This window comes from Phacochoerus africanus, chromosome 1, assembly GCF_016906955.1.
Source record: "Phacochoerus africanus isolate WHEZ1 chromosome 1, ROS_Pafr_v1, whole genome shotgun sequence".
Taxonomy (NCBI): Eukaryota; Metazoa; Chordata; class Mammalia; order Artiodactyla; family Suidae; genus Phacochoerus; species Phacochoerus africanus.
Window position 1 is genome coordinate 219,624,312 of NC_062544.1, and position 18,763 is coordinate 219,643,074.

Genomic DNA, 18,763 nt, shown 5'->3' on the forward strand with positions numbered 1-18,763 from the left:
ATAGCAAAGTCATAATGATGACTCTGAGTTGTTAAGGAAAGGGTAACTTAGGTTATTGTAATACACACTTAATAGTATAATGCACTCTCAGAAGACATTTATTGAGTTCCCACTGTAGCACAATGGGTTAGGAATCTGCAGTCAGTGGCTTGGGTCACTGGCTTGGGTGTGGATTTGATCACTGGCCCTGCACAATGGGTTGAAGAATCTGACATTGCCACAGCTGTGATATAGGTTGTAGTTGTGGCTACAATCCCTAGCCTGGGGGTTGAACTTCCATCTGCTGTGGGTATAGCCATAACATTAAAAAAAAAAAAAAAAGACATTTATTCATGGGATTATAGCCCTCAAAGGGATATCATTTTTTCTCTCGTTGAAACTAGATATGAGGCATGTGGAATATTAATTTTCAGTTGAGATAGAATACTAATTGGTTGTTATTATCAATATAACCAATAATAATAAGATACTTTTTGGTTTCTTTAGCTTTTATAGACAAGTGTTTTGTTTTGTTTTGTTTTCATTTTAGGGTCACACCTGAGGCATGTGAAAGCTTCCAGGCTAGGGATTGAATTGGAGCTATAGCTGCTGGCCTACACCACAGCCATAGCAACCAGGATCCAAACTGCTTCTGCAGCCTACACCACTGCTTATGGAAATGCCTGATCCTCGACAGACTGAGTGAGGCCACGGATCAAACCTGCATCCTCATGGATATTAATTGGGTTTGTTACCACTGAGCCACAATGGGAACTCCTTTGGCAAAGACTTTTGAAGACAGTATCTGATAAACAATTATCATTTTCTGTACTTCAAGCCAGACTTGGTTTATAAATTTCATATAATTGCTAAGCTGAACTTTACTGTATTACTTAATTTGATGTTCCAGAGTCCAAAATGAGAATAATGGGTAATATGAGCTTATTAAAAGTACAGTAGCATCTCAGATTTATATGGCACCTTGGACATAAACTGTTTGAAATATTCCATGCTTGGTTTTGTTAACCAAAACACTTTTGATGTAAGAATATGAGGGAGTGGGAGGGATCGGGAGCTTGGGCTTATCAGATACAACTTAGAATAGATTTACAAGGAGATCCTGCTGAATAGCATTGAGAACTTTGTCTAGATACTCATGTTGCAACAGAAGAAAGGCTGGAGGAAAAATGTAATTGTAATGTATACATGTAAGGATAACCTGACCCCCTTGCTGTACAGTGGGAAAAAAAAAAAAAAAAAAAAAGAATATGAACTACTAGTCTATAAAATTTCACTTTTACCAGAAACATTTACCAGCTCTTACATCAGACTGTCTTATTCAGTACCCCTAAAAGAGCTCTGATCACCAATTTCTAATGGTTGGTGGGAGTTGCTGGTGGTTTCTCTATACCTCTAGCATTTCTCTGCATACTAGCTGGGTATCCTATAATTCAGTTCAATTCTGTCACTATCTACTTGGAAGTAGCATTAAATCCTATAGGTTAAGGTCTCAGTCCCATAAGCCACTAACTTCAGACGCCAGTTTCAAGCCCATCTTGTTCTTTGTGCTTCTGGTCAACCAGCTGTAAATAAATCAGAAGGTCCTACAACCCCTGCCTTGAATTTGATTAATTTGCTTGAGCAGCTCACTCAACTCAGGAAACCAGTTTACTCACTAGATAATTAGTTTATTGCAAAGAATATTAAAGTGTAGAGATCAATAGCCAGATGAAGTTACACGTAAGGCAAGGTTTGTAAGAAGAAGCATGGAGCTTCTGTGCCCTTTCCAAGCTTGCTGCTCTCCCTGCATGTCCATGTGGTCACCAGCCCAGAAGCTCTCTGAACCCTGTCCTTTTGGGGTTTTATAGAGGCTTCATTACATAGGCACAGTTAATCAAATAATTGGCCACTCATGATCAATTAGCCTCTAGTCCTTTCCCCCTCTCAGGAGTTTGAGGGGGCGGAACCAGCTTTCCTATCACAGGATTGATAACCTCTGGCAACCAGCCCCCATTCTTCTGTGACCTTGGGGTATTTCAAGTCTCTTCATTAGCATAACTAAGGTAACTTTATTTCTCTTGCTAAGACCAAATTTATATTTCTTATTATAATTTAAAAGATCACAGCCCCCTATAAAACTAAATTCTTAACCTGGAAAGGAAGTTAACTGAGTCATATAGTAATTATTGAAGTTATGAACAAGACTTATATCTCCTTATTCTAAGTCCAATTTCTGTCTGCTGAAATCTAGTATTAGAAACTACAGGCCTAGAATTCCCACTGTGGCTCAGAGGTTAACGAACCCAACTGGTATCCATGACACATGTTGGATTCCTCAACTCGCTCAGTGAATTGAGGATCTGGTGTTGCCATGAGCTATAGTATAGGTTGCAGATATGGCTCTGATCCCACCTTACTGTGGCTGTGGTGTGGGCCTATAGGCCAGCAGCTATAGCTCCATTTGGACCCTTAGCCTGGGAACCTCCATATGCCTCAGGTGTGGCCTTCAAAAGACAAAGACAAAAAGAAAAAGAAAAGAAACTAAAGATCTTCTGGTCTCAAAGGGAAGCTAAAAATAGCAGTTAAATAATGAGTTGGGGAGTTCCCAAAATAAATCCGACTAGAAACTATAAGGTTGCTGGTGAGATCCCCGGCTTCACTCAGTGGGTTAAGGACCTGGCATTGGCGTGAGCTGTGGTGTAGGTCGCAGATGAGGCTTGGATCCTGAGTTGCTGTGGCTGTGGTGTAGGCTGGCAGCTGTATCTCCAATTTGATTCTACCCCTAGCCTGGGAACTTCCATATGCCATGGGTGCGGCCCTAAAAGGCAAAAAAAATAAAATAAAAAAAAATTAAAAAAAATAAGGAGTTGGTTGGTCATGGTGATAGCTTCTCATCCTGATGGAAGGTCTGGAGGTATTCTAAAACACTAAATATGAATCTGGTAATATTCTCACCCCTTCTAATATTGAAAGAATTAGATAAACCTATAATTATATAGGCCAATACTTTTTTTTCTTTTTTTCATTTTTTTGGCTTTAGGGCTTCACCTGTGACACATGAAAGTTCACAGGCTAGGGGCTGAATTGGAACTGCGGCTGCTGGCCTCCACCACAGCCTCAGAAACAGGATCCAAGCCATGTCTGTGGCCTACACCACAGCTCATGGCAATGCCAGATCCTTAACCCACTGAGCCAGGCCAGGGATCAAACCCACATCCTCATGGATAGTAATTGGATTCTTTTCTGCTGTGCTACAAAGGGGAACACCCTAGGCCCATCTTTATTATAGTAATAGGTAAGCCAGAATCAGCCGTAGTGAAGAAGAGTTCAGCTGTATTTTCAGAAACATGATTTTTGTTCACTGAGAGGGACTTGGTTTTCAGGCCTACTTCTGAAGTAGTTCAGCAGAGCACTGCAGTAAATGGAAAAGTATAAATTTTCCTTCTTTGATGGCAACTGATCTTATTGGTTTAAAACTTGCATTCTGGTACAATTATCCTTTGCTTCTACTCTCCTGGAAGGACCACTGAATAAGTATTAAGTTAAAAATGAACGAGACTGGAAATGAGCTTTCTTTTTTCCCTTTTTAATTTGAGTGCAGAAATGACTTTTAAAAATCGAGAAAACATTCTGATTGTTTTCCCATTCAGGTGGCATGCTGGTTACTAGATCCAGATTCCAAGGAGCCGACTCTTCACAGCATAGTTTCCCGTTTTATTCCTCATGAACTTCCACTCCTGGAAGAGATAGAGACTGGACAAGGAATTCAAAGTCTAGGGCTGAATGTCAACACTGAGCATTCTGGGAGATACAGAGCATGTGTAGAATGTATTCTTATCTTCAATTCTATGAATCAACTCAATTCTTTGTTGAAGAAGGAAAACCTTCAAGGTAAAAAACACAGTTCCTGGCATTTTTATGATGTTATAGACTGGGGATAGTTATGTATTTAGCCATTCTTTATCACAGGTGAATAAGTTATATTTTTTATATAAACTGTTACTTTTGATTGTCTAGTATGGGGATCAACAAATTTTTTTTTTCTGTAAAAGGCCAGATGGTGAATATTTCTGGTGTTGCAGCCCAAACAGTCTCAGTCAAAAATATTCAGCTCTGCCATCATAGCACAAAAGCAGCTATAGACAATATCGAAATAAATGTTCCAATAAAATTTATTTGCAAAAACAGACACCTGGCCCTAGTTTGGCCATAGTTTGCTGTACTCTGGCTCTGTTTCAATGAAGTAAATTAGTGGCATTTTATTCATTTATTCCTAATTTTATTTTTTTTTCAACATTTTTTTTTTGGTCTAAAAAGGGCGGCACCCATGGCATATGGAGGTTCCCAGGCTAGGGGTCAAATCGGAGCTGTAGCTGGTGGCCTATACCACAGCCACAGCAATGCCAGATCCGAGACACATCTGTGACCTACACCTTAGCTCATGGCTACACTAGATCCTTAACCCACTGAGCAAGGCCAGGGATCGAAATCATGTCCTCATGGATACTAGTCAGATTCGCTCCCGCTGAGCCACAACAGGAACTCCTCCTACTTTTATTTTGAATGTTATCAAATGATTTTTATTATTCGTACTTAGAATATATCTTTCATGGATTTAAAAAAGTGAACTGTTTTATTTTTAGAACTATTAACAGTAATTTTTTTTTAGCAAAGCATATTCATGTAAATCTTTTTTTCCCTCATGACAAATAGCATGGATTTATTGTGCAGGCTGCTGGCCCAGACTGAGTACCTTGACTTCTGAGAGCATAATATATGCTTATGGTAAAAATGGTGGAGTGGAACAAAGGAGATATAAGCCATAGATTTATTGGCTAATTAATAAATACTAGAAATAGTAGACTGATGAATTCACAGAATCTAGACTATTGTTTTTGTGAGAGACCTTGGGCAAGCTACTTTAATTCTCTAAGTTTGGTTCTTTTAATGTTATTTTAAGTATTAAATGATACAGAGAACTTAGTGCAGTGTTTGCTACAGAGTAGGTATTCATTATTGTTTTAGTTGATGGTGATTATTATTACTGCCAGTACAAACACTCTGTGCTGGCAGTAGTGTTCTCTGTAGCATCACTAGGAGAATAATACAGAAGACTAGATTGACTTAATTGTTCATGGGACACTTTCTTTTCTTTTTTTGTCATTTTAGGGGCACACCCACACACCCACGGCATATGGAGGTTCCCAGGCTAAGGGTCCAATTGGAGCTACAGCTGCCGGCCTACACCAGAGCCACAGCAGTGTGGGATCCCAGCGGCGTCCGCAACCTACACCACAGCTCACAGTAATGCCAGATCCTTAACCCACTGAGCATGGCCAGGGATCGCAACCTGAGTCCTCATGGATGCTAGTTGGGTTTGTTAATCGATGAGCCACGATGGGAACTCTGGGACACTTTCTTAAGTGATGTTAATTAGCAGCTCTTCAACAGGCATTGTAATATTTCAAACTCAACTTCTCCAAGCCACTCTAGGCCAGCCAAGGAGCGGGAATACACAGCACACATGCCTCAGGACTACTTCTGTGTCTATGGACAGTTACGTTGAGTGAACGTAGCTCAATCCCTCTTGGTCTGCCTAGTCTGCCCCTAGCATAGGCCTCCTGGGTAGTCCTTATAGTTTCTGGACAGTGACATTTGATGATGGTTATATGAATCAGTCTGGAACTTTTTAGATATTTGTTGTCCATTATCAGATTTATGTTTTCAGTCTGATTAGGAGACTGTTCCACTATATAGAGACAGTTTTTCACCTTTAAAAAAAGAAGACTGATTTTTCCTTTCCAGAAAATACAAAAAATTCTCTACATATTTTTTTTTTTAGCTTTCGCGATTTTTTTTCCTCTGTGCCATGAAAGGTGCTTTTTTTCCTGCAAATTTTCAAAAGTGGGTGACTGGGAGGTGTTAAATGCATTCTTGTATGGTGTTAAATATTTCTTATTAAAAGAATCCATGGAATTGAAGTTCAGTGAGATAAGGGAGTTTTTTTTGGAAAGAATGTGAACAGCTACCAAATTTTATTTGGAAATAATTATTTTAAGATGTGCTTGTTTATTTTAATGGGCCTCCAGAATTTTCATCTTTTTCTCTTCTCATCCTCTTGCCTATAGAGGGTAGGGTGTATGTTCTAGGTGACTTTTTCCCAGTAGACAGCTGAATTTTATTTGGGTATGAAAAATATTAATAACAGAATATGTTTTTGCTTAATTTGACCCAGGACAAAGTATCCTGTTCTCTTCACTTGGTTCAATTAGGCCCTTTATAGAGTAGTTTGAATATAAATGGGATAAATTTCTAGGTATGGAGTGAGTTGATTTCTCTCTTCCCAAAGGACCTCAGCCATGCAGATTTATATAGTCCTGATCTTTCTTTATCTAACAGTCATCATTGGTTCATGTATGATCCTTTTATTATTCATTATTATTTTAATAATATAATGAATAACTGAATAACACATTAGTAACATATATTTGTCTACCTATGTACTCTTCTTTTTTAAAAATTTTTTATTATAGTTGTTTACAATGTTCTGTCAATTTCTGCTACACAGCAAAGTGACCCAGTCATGCATATATATACATTCTTTTTCTCATATTATCTTCCATCATATTCTATCCCAAGTAATTGGATATAGTTCCCTTTGCTATACAGTAGGACCTCATTGTTTATCCATTCTAAATGTAGTAGTTTGCATCTACTAACCCCAAACTCCCAGCCATCCTGCTCCTCTCCTCCCCCTTGGCAACCACAAGTCTGTTCTCCATGTCTGAGTCTGTTTCTCTTCTGTAGATAGGTTCATCTGTGCCATATTTTTGATTCTACATAAAAAGTGATATCATATGATAGGACTTTCTTTTTCTGACTTACCTCTCTTAGTATGAGAATCTCTTGTTGCATCAAATGGCATTTTTTGTTCTTTTGTATGGCTGAGGTAGCGTATGTATACCACATCTTCTTAATCCATTCATCTGTTGATGGACATTTAGGTTGTTTACATGTCTTGGCTATTGTGAATAGTGCTGCAGTGGACATAAAAGGTGCAAGTATCTTTTTGAATGAAAGTTTTGTCTGGATATATGCCCAGGAAGGTGATTGGTGGATCATATGGTAGTTCTATATTTAGTTTTCTGAGGAACCAGAAAACTGGTTTCCATACTGTTGTCCTAGTGGTTGTACTAATTTATATTCCCACCAACAGTGTAGGAGGATTCCCTTTTCTCCACACCTTCTCCAGCATTTGTTATTTGTAGACTTATTAATGATAGCCATTCTGGTCATTGTGAAGTGGTATGTCACTGTAGTTTTGATTTGCATTTCTCTAATACTTAGTGATGCTGAGCTTTTTTTTCATGTGCCTGTTGGCCATTCATATGTCTTCTCTGGAGAAATGTCTGTTTAGGTCTTCTGCCCCTTTTTCAACTGGGTTGTTTGGTTTTTGGCTGTTGAGTTGTATGAGTTGTTTGTATATTTTAGAGATTAACCCTTGTTAGTTATATCACTTGCAACTATTTTCTCCCATTTCATAGGTTATCTTTTTGTTTTGTAAATGGTTTCCTTTTCTGTGCAAAAGCTTGTAAGTTTGATTAGATTCTGTTGGTTTATTTTTGTTTTTATTTCTCTTGCCTTAGGAGACTGACTTAAGAAAACGTTTGTAAGGTTGATTTTTGTGAGATATCAGAGAATGTTTTGCTTATCTTCTCTTCTAGGAGTTTTATGATGTTTTGTCTTACATTTAAGTCTTTAAGCCATTTTGAGTTTATTTTTGTGCATGGTGTGAGGGTGTGTTCTAGTTTTATTGGTTTACATGTAGCTGTCCAGTTTTCCCAGTGCCACTTGCTGAAGAGACCTTTTCCTATTTTATTTTATTTTATTTTATTTTATTTTATTTATTTTATTTTATTTTATTTTATTTTATTTTATTTTATTTTATTTTATTTTATTTTATTTTATTTTATTTTATTTTATTTTATTTATTTTTGCTTTTTAGGGCTGCACTCACGGCATATGGAAGTTCTTAGGCTAGGTGTCCAATCGAAGCTACAGCTGTCAGCCTATGCCACAGCCACAGCAGTGAAGGATCCTAGCGGAATCTGTGACCTACACCACACCTCACTGCACTGCCAGATCTTTAACCCACTGAGAGAGGCCAGGGATCAAACCTGCATCCTCATGGGTAATAGTCAGATTTATTTCTGCTGCACCACAAAGGGAACTCCCCATTTTGTATTCTTGCCCCCTTTGTCAAAGATTAATTGACCATAGGTATCTGGGTTTATTTCTAGGTTCATTTTTGGGTTCTCTATTCTGTCCTTTCATCTGTATATCTGTTTTTGTACCAGTACCACATAGTCTGGATTATTGTAGCTTTGTAATATTGCCTGAAGTCTGAGAGAGTTGTACCTCCTGCTTGTTTTTTTTTCCCTCAAGATTGCTTTGGCAATTCTGGGCCTTTTAGGGTTCCATGTAAATTTTTGGATTGTTTGTTCTAGTTCTGTGAAAAATGTCATGGGTAATTTGATAGGGATTGCATTAAATGTGTAGATTGCTTTGGATAGTATGGCAATTTTAACAGTATTAATTCCTCTAATCCAGGAGCATGGGATGTCTTTTTATTACTTTGAATCCTCTAAATTCCCTTGATTAATGTTTTATCTTTCTCAGCATATAAGTCTTTCACCTCCTTGGTCAGGTTTAGTCCTAGGTATTTAATTTTGGGGGTGCAATTTTAAAAGATATTGTATTTTTTATTTCTTATCTAATATTTCATTGTTAGTATACAGAAGTGCAACCGATTTCTGAATGTTAATCTTGAATCCTGCTAGTTTGCTGAATTTGTTGATCAGTTTGAATATTTTTTGTGTAGTCATTAGGGTTTCTATATATAGTATCTTGTCATCTGTACAGAGTGACAATTTTACTTCTCTTCCAATTTGGATGCCTTTTATTTCTTTGGTTTGTTTTATTGCTGTGGTTAGGATTTCCATACTACGTTGAATAAAGGTGGTGAGAGTGGGCATCCTTGTCATTTCAGATTTTAGCAGGAAGGCTTTCAGGTTTTCTTTGTTGAGTATTATGTTGTGGGTTTGCCATAAGTGGCTTTTATTATGTTAAGATATATTCCCTATATACTCACTTTGGTAAGAGATGTTTTTTTTGCTTGTTTTTTGGTCTTTTTTTTTTGGTCTATTTAGGGCCACATCTGCAACATATGGAAGTTCCCAGGCTAGGGGTCGAATCAGAGCTGCAGCTGCCAGCCTAAGCCACAGCTACAGCAATGTGGAATCTGAGGCACATCTGCAACCTACATCACAGCTCATGGCAGAAGCTGGATCCTTAACCCACCGAGTGAGGCCACGGATCAAACCAGCATCTTCATGGATACTGGTCAGATTCATTACCGCTGAACCATGACAAGTTTTTATCATGAACAGATGTTGGATTTTGTCAAATGCTTTGTCTGCATATATTGAGATGATCATGTGTTTTTGAGTTTTCCTCTGTTAATGTGGTATATGACATTGATTGATTTGTATATGTTGAATTGTCCTTGTGAACTTGGGATGAATCCTACTAGGTTGTGGTATGTTATCTTTTTATGTGTTATTGGATTTGGTTGGCTAAAATTTTATGGAGATTTTTGCATTTATATTCATCAAAGATATTGGCTTATAATTTTCTTTTTTTGGTAGTATCTTTGGTTTTGATATTAGGGTGATGGTGACTTCATTGAGTATCTTTAGGAGTGTTCTTTCTTTTTCAGTCTTTTGGAAAAGTTTAAGAAGTTTGGGTATAAATTCTTCTTTGTTTGGTAGAATTTGCCTGTGAAGCCATCTGGTCCTGGACTTTTGTTTTTAGGGGGTGTATTGATTATATATTCAATTTCATTTCTAGTGATCAGTCTGTTCAAAGTTGATCTATTTCTTCTTGACTCAGTTTTGGCAGGCTGTATGTCTATAAGAAAGTTGTCCATTTCTTCTAGGTTGTCAAATTTGTTGGTATAAAATTGTTCATAGTATTCTCTTATGGATTGTTTTTGTTTTGTTTTGTTTTTGGTATTTCTGCAGTAGCCAATGACATTTCTCCCTTTTCATTTCTTATTTTGTCTATTTGGATCCTCTCTCTTCTTCTTGGCGAGTCTGGCCGGAGGTTTACCCTTTCAAAGAATAAGCTCTTGGTTTTATTGATTTTTTTATATTTTTAAATCTCTGTTTTGATTTCCTCTTTGATCTTTATGATTTCCTTCCTTCTGCTGACTTTAGGTTTTGTTTGTTCTTCTTTTTTTCTAATTCTTTTAGGTGGTAGGTTAAGTTGTTGATTTGAGATTTTTCTTCTTTTTTTGAGAAAGTCTTGTATTATTATGAACTTCCCTCTAGTAATTGCTTTTGTGGCATCCCATAGATTTTGAATGATTGTATTTCCATTGTCATTTGCCTTGAGGTATTTTTTTTTTTTGTCTTTTTGTCTTTTCTAGGGTTGCTCCTGCGGCATATGGAGGTTCCCAGGCTAGGGGTCTAATCGGAGCTGTAGCCACAGGCCTACGCCAGAGCCACAGCAACGTGGGATCCGAGCCACGTCTGCAACCTACACCACAGCTCACAGCAACGCCGGATCCTTAACCCACTGAGCAAGGGCAGGGACCGAACCCACAACCTCATAGTTCCTAGTCGGATTCGTTAACCACTGAGCCACAGCAGGAACTCCCTCGAGGTATTTTTAAATTTCCCTTTTGATTTCCTCATTGACCCATCTCGATTCTGGTTTTTTTTTGTTGTTTTTTTTTTTTAGAATGTGTTTGAGCCAACATGACTCTCAGGCTAAAGCAAGCAGAGATAGGAGGTGTTAACATATTTGAAAAACAAGGCAACTGCAAATCAAAACCACAAAATACACTCACAAAAACTGAAAAGAAGAGGACACACATAATATCAACTGGAAAACAAGGCTTAAAAGGCCCATAAGTACATATTTATCAATAATTACCTTAAATGTCATTGTACAGGATGCTCCAATCAAAAGACATAGAATGGCAGACCAAATAAAAAAAAGAACTTACAATATGCTGCCTACTAGGGACTCACCTTAGGGCACAGGACTCACCTTAGGGCACAGGACACATAGAAATTGAAAGTGAAGGGATGGAAAAAGATATTTCATGTGAGTGCAAATGACAGGAAAGCAGGAGTTGCAATACTCAGTCCAAAATAGACTTTAAAGCAAGAGGAATTAAAGACAAAGGACTCTATATAATGATAAAAAGATCAATTCATGAAGATGATATTATACTTGTCAATATATATGGCCTTGATGTAGGTGCACTCAAATGCATACAACAAATACAGACATAAAAGGAGAAATTGATGGGAATACAATAATAGTAGAAGATTTTAAACACCCCACTCATGGACAGACAGAACTTCTAGACAGAAAATCAGTAAGCCAACAGAGATCCTAAATGACACAATGGAACAGTCAGACATAATTGATAGTTTCAGGATATTGCATCCAAAAAAAAATCAGTATATACATTTTTGTTCAAGTGGATGTAGAACATTCTCAAGGATTGACCGCATACTGGAGCACAAAACTAGCCTCAACAAATTTAAGAGTATAGAAATTGTTTCAAGCATCTTCTCTGATTGCAATGGCATGAAATAGAAATAAACCACAGGGGTGAAAAAAAAAAGAGAAAAAATTGACTACATGAAAATTAACCAACATCCTCCTAAAATACCAATGGGGCAATGAGGAAATCAAAAGGGAAATGTGTTCTTTTCTTGCACATCCCAAGTTTTATGTTCATCATTCCCTTATTTTCTTCTTATTTAAATTATATTTTTAATTAAAAATTTTGGTATATATATTTAGGTCCAAACAATATATTATTTGGTTTTGCTTGTTTTCGTACTTTAGAATACACCTGTCACACTATGACTTACTTCGCTTTCTCTGCAGTATGAGCATGCATATTATTATAAGTATCTGTAGTTTATTCATTTTCACTGCTGTGTAACATATTACTGTATGTGTGTGTACCAAAATGTTATCCATTTTCCCATGTTCAAGGCTTGTTTCTAGTTTTGTTTTATTTCGTTTTTTGCTCTGCTGCAGCCACATAGTTCTGTGTAAATATCTTTATAAATGTACATGTCTCCTGCTACATTGGGCAAGAATTTCTTTTGGGTATAGAATTTCTCCTTCATGGAAACAGGAACATTCAACTTTATAAGATTATGTTAAATTGTTTTCCAGAATGGTTAGTCACGTTCTTTAAATAGCAGTGTGAGAGAAATCTTGCAGATTCACATTGTCTCTACTTTAGCAATGCACTGGTAGCAAAATGACTGTAATTTTTCTTTCCTATTCTTTGTTTTTGCTAATACAGTTATCTAGTTACATGGAATGAGTTGATGGATATAAGCTTTTTATTCTGGAGGAGTTTATGTATCATAGGAATGATGTGTTCTTTAAAGTTTGGTAGAATATGCTTATCAACTTTCTTTGTTGAAATATTTTTAACTACTATTTTGAAATTTTTAATAACCAATATTATTCACATATGTTTTTATTATGTTTTGGTAAACCATATATTTTTTTAAGAATTTATCTTTCATCTAGAATTTATCTTTCAAATATATTGGCATAATGGTACTGCTGATTTTTTTTATATATCTCTGGTTTCTCTGTTAGGTACTCTTTTTCTTTTATAACATTGTTTAATCTCACTATAAATCTATCCAATATTGCATTCTTTTCAAAGAACCAATCTTTGATGCTAATCTTTCCTATTGATTTTTGTTTTATATTTATTTATTTTTTTGTCTCTTTTTGTCTATTTAGGGCTATACCATGGCATATGGACATTCCCAGGCTAGGGGTCAAATCAGAGCCGTAGCTGCCAGCCTACGTCATAGCCACAGCAACATGGGATCTGAGCAGTGTTTGCGACCTATACCACAGCTCACGGCAATGCCAGATCCTTAACCCACTGAGCAAGGACGGATCGAACCCATGTCGTCTTGGATACTAGTCAGGCTAGTTAACCACTGAGCCATGACAGGAACTCCTATTTTATATTTTCTTGATTTCTGTGAACATTTATATAATCTCTTTTCTTCTAGTTCCCCTGACTTTATTTGCAGTCCCTTTTCTAAATTCTTAAGTTTGACACTGAGCTCATTACTTTTCAAATCATAGTTTTCTAATATAAGTATTTAAGGCTACATATTTTCCTCAAAACTCCACTTTCATTGTATATTAGAAGTTTTGACAAGTAATGTTTTCATCATTTTATCCAAAATATTTAAAGCTTCCTGGCTTGACTTTTGTAGACTCATAAATTATAAGATTTTTTAAAAATTCTTAAATATTTGGAAACTTTTAGGGAGTTCCCTTTGTGGCTCAGTGGAAACGAACCTATCTCTTGTCCATGAGGATGCGGGTTTGATCCCTGCTCGCTCAGTGGGTTAAGGATCCGGCTATTGCCATGAGCTGTGTTGTAGGTCACAGATGCAGCTTGGATCCCATGTTGCTGTGGCTGTGGTGTAGGCTGGCAGCTGTAGCCCTGATTTGACCCCTAGCTTGGAAACATACGTATGCTGTGTGGTTGAAGCCCTAAAAAGCAAAAAAAAAAAAAAAATTGGAAACTTTACAAGAAATATTTTTATTATTACCTTCAAATTTTATTCTGTTATAGTTAGAACATAACATCATATAATATTCATCCTTTGAAGGCTTTTGAGAGTTGTTTTGTAACCTAAAACCTGAGTTATTATGTAAATGTTCTGTGTGTACATAGAGAATGTGTATTCTAATTCTGTATGCAGAATTTTATTAATATATGTTAACTCAGTGTTATTTTTGAAATCTTCTATATCTGATTTTCCCTGTAATTCAGACAATTTTTAACTTTATATCTTTTGAGACTATTTTATTAAGGGCATACGTGTTTAAAATTGGTGTATTTCCCTGATGCATTAAGCTTATTATGTTGTGATTAGCTCTACCACTGGTATGATTTTTATTCTTAGTCTGTTTTTTGGAATGAATATGGCAGCTTCAACTTTCTTTTGATTAATACTTACCTCATATATCTCTTTTCTATCCCTTTAAACCTTCTAGATCTGTATGCTCTATATATGTCTTATAAACCAAGTATAGTTTACTTCTTTTTCAAACTGACACACCTTTTTTTTAAACAAACTTAATAGTTTATTATGATTATTGATATATTTCTATTCATTTTAATTATTGATACATTTATTAGACTCTATTTTCCTGTTTTGTTTTGTTTTGGCCACGCCTGTGGCATATAGCTGTTCCCCAGGCCAGGGATCAAACCCATGCCACAACAGTGACCAGAGCCACATCAGTGACAGTGCCAGATCCTTAACCTGATGAGCCATCAGGGAACTGCCCTCCTGTTTTGTTTCTATTTATCTTGTTTGATATCGTAGTTTATTCACAGCCATGCTCTGTTCTGAGGTTAATGACTTCATATCTGCAATTCTTAGAGATCTACATCTGTCATTTGTTGTTTCTGCTGAGTCTTATTCATACTTCTTTATTATCTTGTATTTTTCATACTCTTTGTGAATTCATACAAGATTTGATCAGTGGAGCCCTGCAGGGCTTTCTTGGGGTAAGCCTTCTTCTAAAAAGGCTGTGTTCTGCCTTCTACTAGTTACTAAACTACATTGCATCCAAAGCTACATTGGCTTTCTTGAGAGTTTTGGTTCAGGAGTCAGAGAATCAGCTTCTCCTCCTATTGCTACTCCAAAGATGTATTATCCCCTCAACCTTTTTGCAGTACAACTCTATCCGCATTACAGTTCAGTGCCTTATTACTGTCTATGGATCCTGGCTGGCACCCTATCACTCTAACTTTTCTTGTTGTGATCCTAGTTTCTTGTTTCTCTGGTCCTACATCCCATGCGTTTTTACTCTGGTTCCAGGCCTTCCAAGCCAGGCTCTGACAGCCCAGCATCTTCTCCTGTACCTCTCACTTGTCTGTCTGGTTTTGGTGGTGGTTATGGGTGTCCTTTGGGATTTCTCCTCCTGATTGAAACCAGGGGTGCCTCAAAGGATGTGTTTATGTGGAGTTGGGGAGGTCAGGCCAGGGTTGCACAGAGTCCTAAGTGACCCACAGTAATGGAAGCAGAAATCTCTGTTATGGATTTTTTTTCTCTAATAATTTTTTTTCCTTTTTTTGCTTTTTAGGGCCACACCCATGGTGTATGGAAGTTCCCAGGCAAGAGGTCTAATCAGAGCTACAGCTGCTAGCCTATACCATAGCCACAGCAATGCAGGATCCGAGCTGCGTCTGTGACCTATACCACAGCTCATGGCAATAGCCGGATCCCTAACCCACTGAGTGAGCAGGGATGAAACCCGCATCCTCGGGTTTCATTTCCACTGCACCACAGTGGAAACTCCTTCTCTAATAGTTTTAAGATAGCAGTTACCACAGTGTGTTTTATGGACACTTTTCAGGATGTTAATAAATATTACATAGAATAAACGCTTTTCTTGTCATGATTTTGGACTTTTGGTTAAAACCATTTTAAATTATTGTCTTTGTTCAGTTCTACTCAGAGCCTTTAATATATTAACAGGCACTGTGAACATCCAAGAGTAGTATATAAATTCTGAAACTCATACAGGGTCTCTCAATCCCACCCTTTTTATAGAGTATTTTAAGACTAATATTCTAATGAACATATTGGGAAAACGATTTAGAGTGGCTATTCTTTTGAGAAATGTCAGCGGATAGAAAAATACTCTGATTCTTATTTCAGGAATCTTATCCTTTATTCTTAGGTAAGAGCATTGGATTTAGCCTGCATACATACCATGGGACTGGGAATGTTGGAGTGAGTTTCGGAGAGTTTACCTTTTGCAGTCTGCAAATAAAATTGGCTACCTTGTTCATGTTAAAAGAGTAGAAACTGAAACATCTTGGAAGAAATGCAGTGTCTTATAATTCAGACAATTCATAAGACTGTCTGTTTTATTGTCTGCACAGACACAGATAGTAGTCCAGTGCTTAAATGGAAAAGTGGAAAATAAACCTTTCACTGATGGTTTAAGACTGCTGCTCATGAGACTGGATCCTAAAGGATAGCTTAGTAGCATCTCTGATTTTCCTGGAAAAAATTCTATGTATGTTTAGGTAATGTTGCTAATCTAGTCACTTAGCTGGTGAATTAATGTTTTTGCTTTCTTTTTTTTTTTCAGATGTTTTTTGTAAAGTGGAAATGCCCTCCCAGTACTGCTTGGCCTTGCTAGAACTGAATGGAATCGGCTTTAGTACTGCAGAATGTGAAAGCCAGAAACACATAATGCAAGCCAAACTGGATGCAATTGAGACTCAGGCCTATCAACTGGCTGGCCATAGTTTTTCCTTCACCAGTTCAGATGACATCGCTGAGGTTGTATAATGGAAATAGAGAATTTAGAAAAGTCATTTTTAGAGTTAAAAATGATTTGTGTGTGTGTATGTGTGTTTGTGTGTCTGTTTCCTAAATGTGTTAAGCTAAACACCAGAGGTTAGTAATATGAAACAATTATCAGGATACTTTGGAGATAAAGAGTATTCTAACATCTCTTTTGTAAGTTTTTATCTATATTTATGAATCAGAAGGTAGTAAAGACAGCTTCTAGAACATATGGTCCATAGGGAGATTTACTTGGAGCAGAAGAAGCACTTAGTAAATATTTGTTATATGAAGGAGCTCTGTAATGGTGGTTCTAATAACAGTAAGTTTCTCCATGAAGTTAGTATTTCATGAACTCTTCAAAATCTTTTTTTAGAATACATGATTATATATATATATATATATATATATTTTTTTTTTTTTTTTTAATGGCTTCCTTGCAGGTTATGGAAGTTCCCAGGCCAGGGATTGAATTTGAGCTACAGCTGTGACCTATGCTGCAGCTGCAGCAACACCAGATCTTTTAACCTGCTGCACTGGGGTGGGGGATAGAATCCCTGCCTCCTCAGCAAACTGCTGCAATTGGTTTAATTCTTTCTTTCTTTTTTTTTTTTTTTTCTTTTCTTCAGCCTCACCTGTGGCATAAAGAAGTTCCTGAGCTAGGATCTGAATCAGAGCTGCAGCTGCAGGCCCATGTGACAGCCATAGCAACACCAGATCTGAGACCTATGTGGCAGCTTAGAGCATACACTGGGTCCTTAACCCACTGAGTGAGGCCAGGGATCGAACCTACATCCTCACAGACAGCGTTGAGTCCTTAACCTGCTGACCAGCAATGGAACCCCCGAAGCTGGATTCTTAACCCCCTGCACCACAGCAGGAACTCCTAGATATTTTTCTTAGTTGTTAGTGAAAACAAGGGATTTTCCTGACTGTTTGGTTTTTTAAACCTATTAGTATTTTTGTTGCTTTACATAAATTTTGACATAGATTATTCTTTTTTTTTGTTTTTTTTCGAAGTTTGGTATTCTGCTCTCTCCTCACACCACAAAGGATTGTTGGGTTGTTTTAGAGGAGCTACAGGTACAGGGTGCGTGCTTACTTACACTAGATAGCTTTGAAGTTGTATTGTTTTCTAGATGTGATTCAGTAGTATAGCATATTGGTAAATATTATAGGCTTTAAAGCCAGTCTTTTTGGGTTTGAATGCTACTTCTTCTATTTATTAACTAACTCCATGACTTGGGTCACTACATCAACTCTCTATCTCTGATTTTCTTCATCAGTAAAGTGCTTCATGTTAGAAATACCTCATAGAGTTGTAAGGAATAAGCAATAAATGTAAAACACTTAAAACCATGCCTGCTTCATAGTAAGTGCTCAATAAATATTACATAAAGGGCATAAAAATACCCGCCCCCTTTTTTCTTTTTAAGTCCTCACCCATGGCATATGGAGGTTTCCAGGCTAGGGGTCGAATCGGAGCTACAGCTGCCAGCCTACACCACAGCCACAGCAACTCAGAATCTGAGCCACGTCTGCAACCCACACCACAGCTCACGGCAACGCCAGATACTTAACCCACTGAACGAGGCCAAGAATTGAACCTGCAACCTCATGGTTCCTAGTCAGATTCGTTTCTGCTGCACTGCAACAGGAACTCCAAAATGCCCCCCTTTTAAACAGAGTTATATATTTCAACAAACAGAGGAACTTTGGTTAAGATAATTTATTTTTTAATGGAGTAGTAAGAGTTTTATAGATTAAACTGTTTAGAGGTAATAAAATATACATTTTGGCTAGATGCTAGAATTTTGGGCATTAAAATCAATGCCTCATTTAAGCTAAGGCTGAAAATCATCATTATAGCCTTTGGGGCAATAGAGGAGATCTGACATTTTATCCAATATTTAATTATTATTAAAATTTCCTTGTTAACTGCCCATAGTAATCATTTAAAGGTGTTAAATAATGCAGTAGCAATGGTCTCTCAGCACTGCTGATAGCAAATGGCTCGGAGCTTCCTCTAAAATGTGCTTGTGTTGCCAAATAAACATTTTAACTGGTGGCTGGTGGAAAAGCCCCACTTTTCTCTAACACCATTGCTTTTTTTCATATTCTTTGTTATTTCTGGATAAAAGACACTTTTCGTGCATATTGTCAACATGAGTTTGGAAATTTTTCCTCCCAAATCTTGGAAATCTTGAGATACTAAATTAATGTTCTGCTTTCAGTGTATCACAGCAAGATAAAAAAAATTACAAACTTATGCTACTCCTTGAAGGATGTATGACCTAAAAAAGAAATAATTTTTAAAAACGAGAAACCGTTTC

General features: G+C 37.0%; 1 protein-coding gene across 1 annotated transcript in view; it reads left to right on the forward strand.

The window, feature by feature from the left end:
* The window catches only part of POLQ (DNA polymerase theta), a 127,496-nt gene that overhangs the window by 77,222 nt on the left and 31,511 nt on the right, over positions 1–18,763 (forward strand). The window contains exons 19-20 of the mRNA XM_047791315.1: positions 3,630–3,870; positions 16,231–16,424. Coding sequence (XP_047647271.1) covers positions 3,630–3,870; positions 16,231–16,424 — 435 coding nt within the window. The remainder of the gene's footprint in view (positions 1–3,629; positions 3,871–16,230; positions 16,425–18,763) is intronic.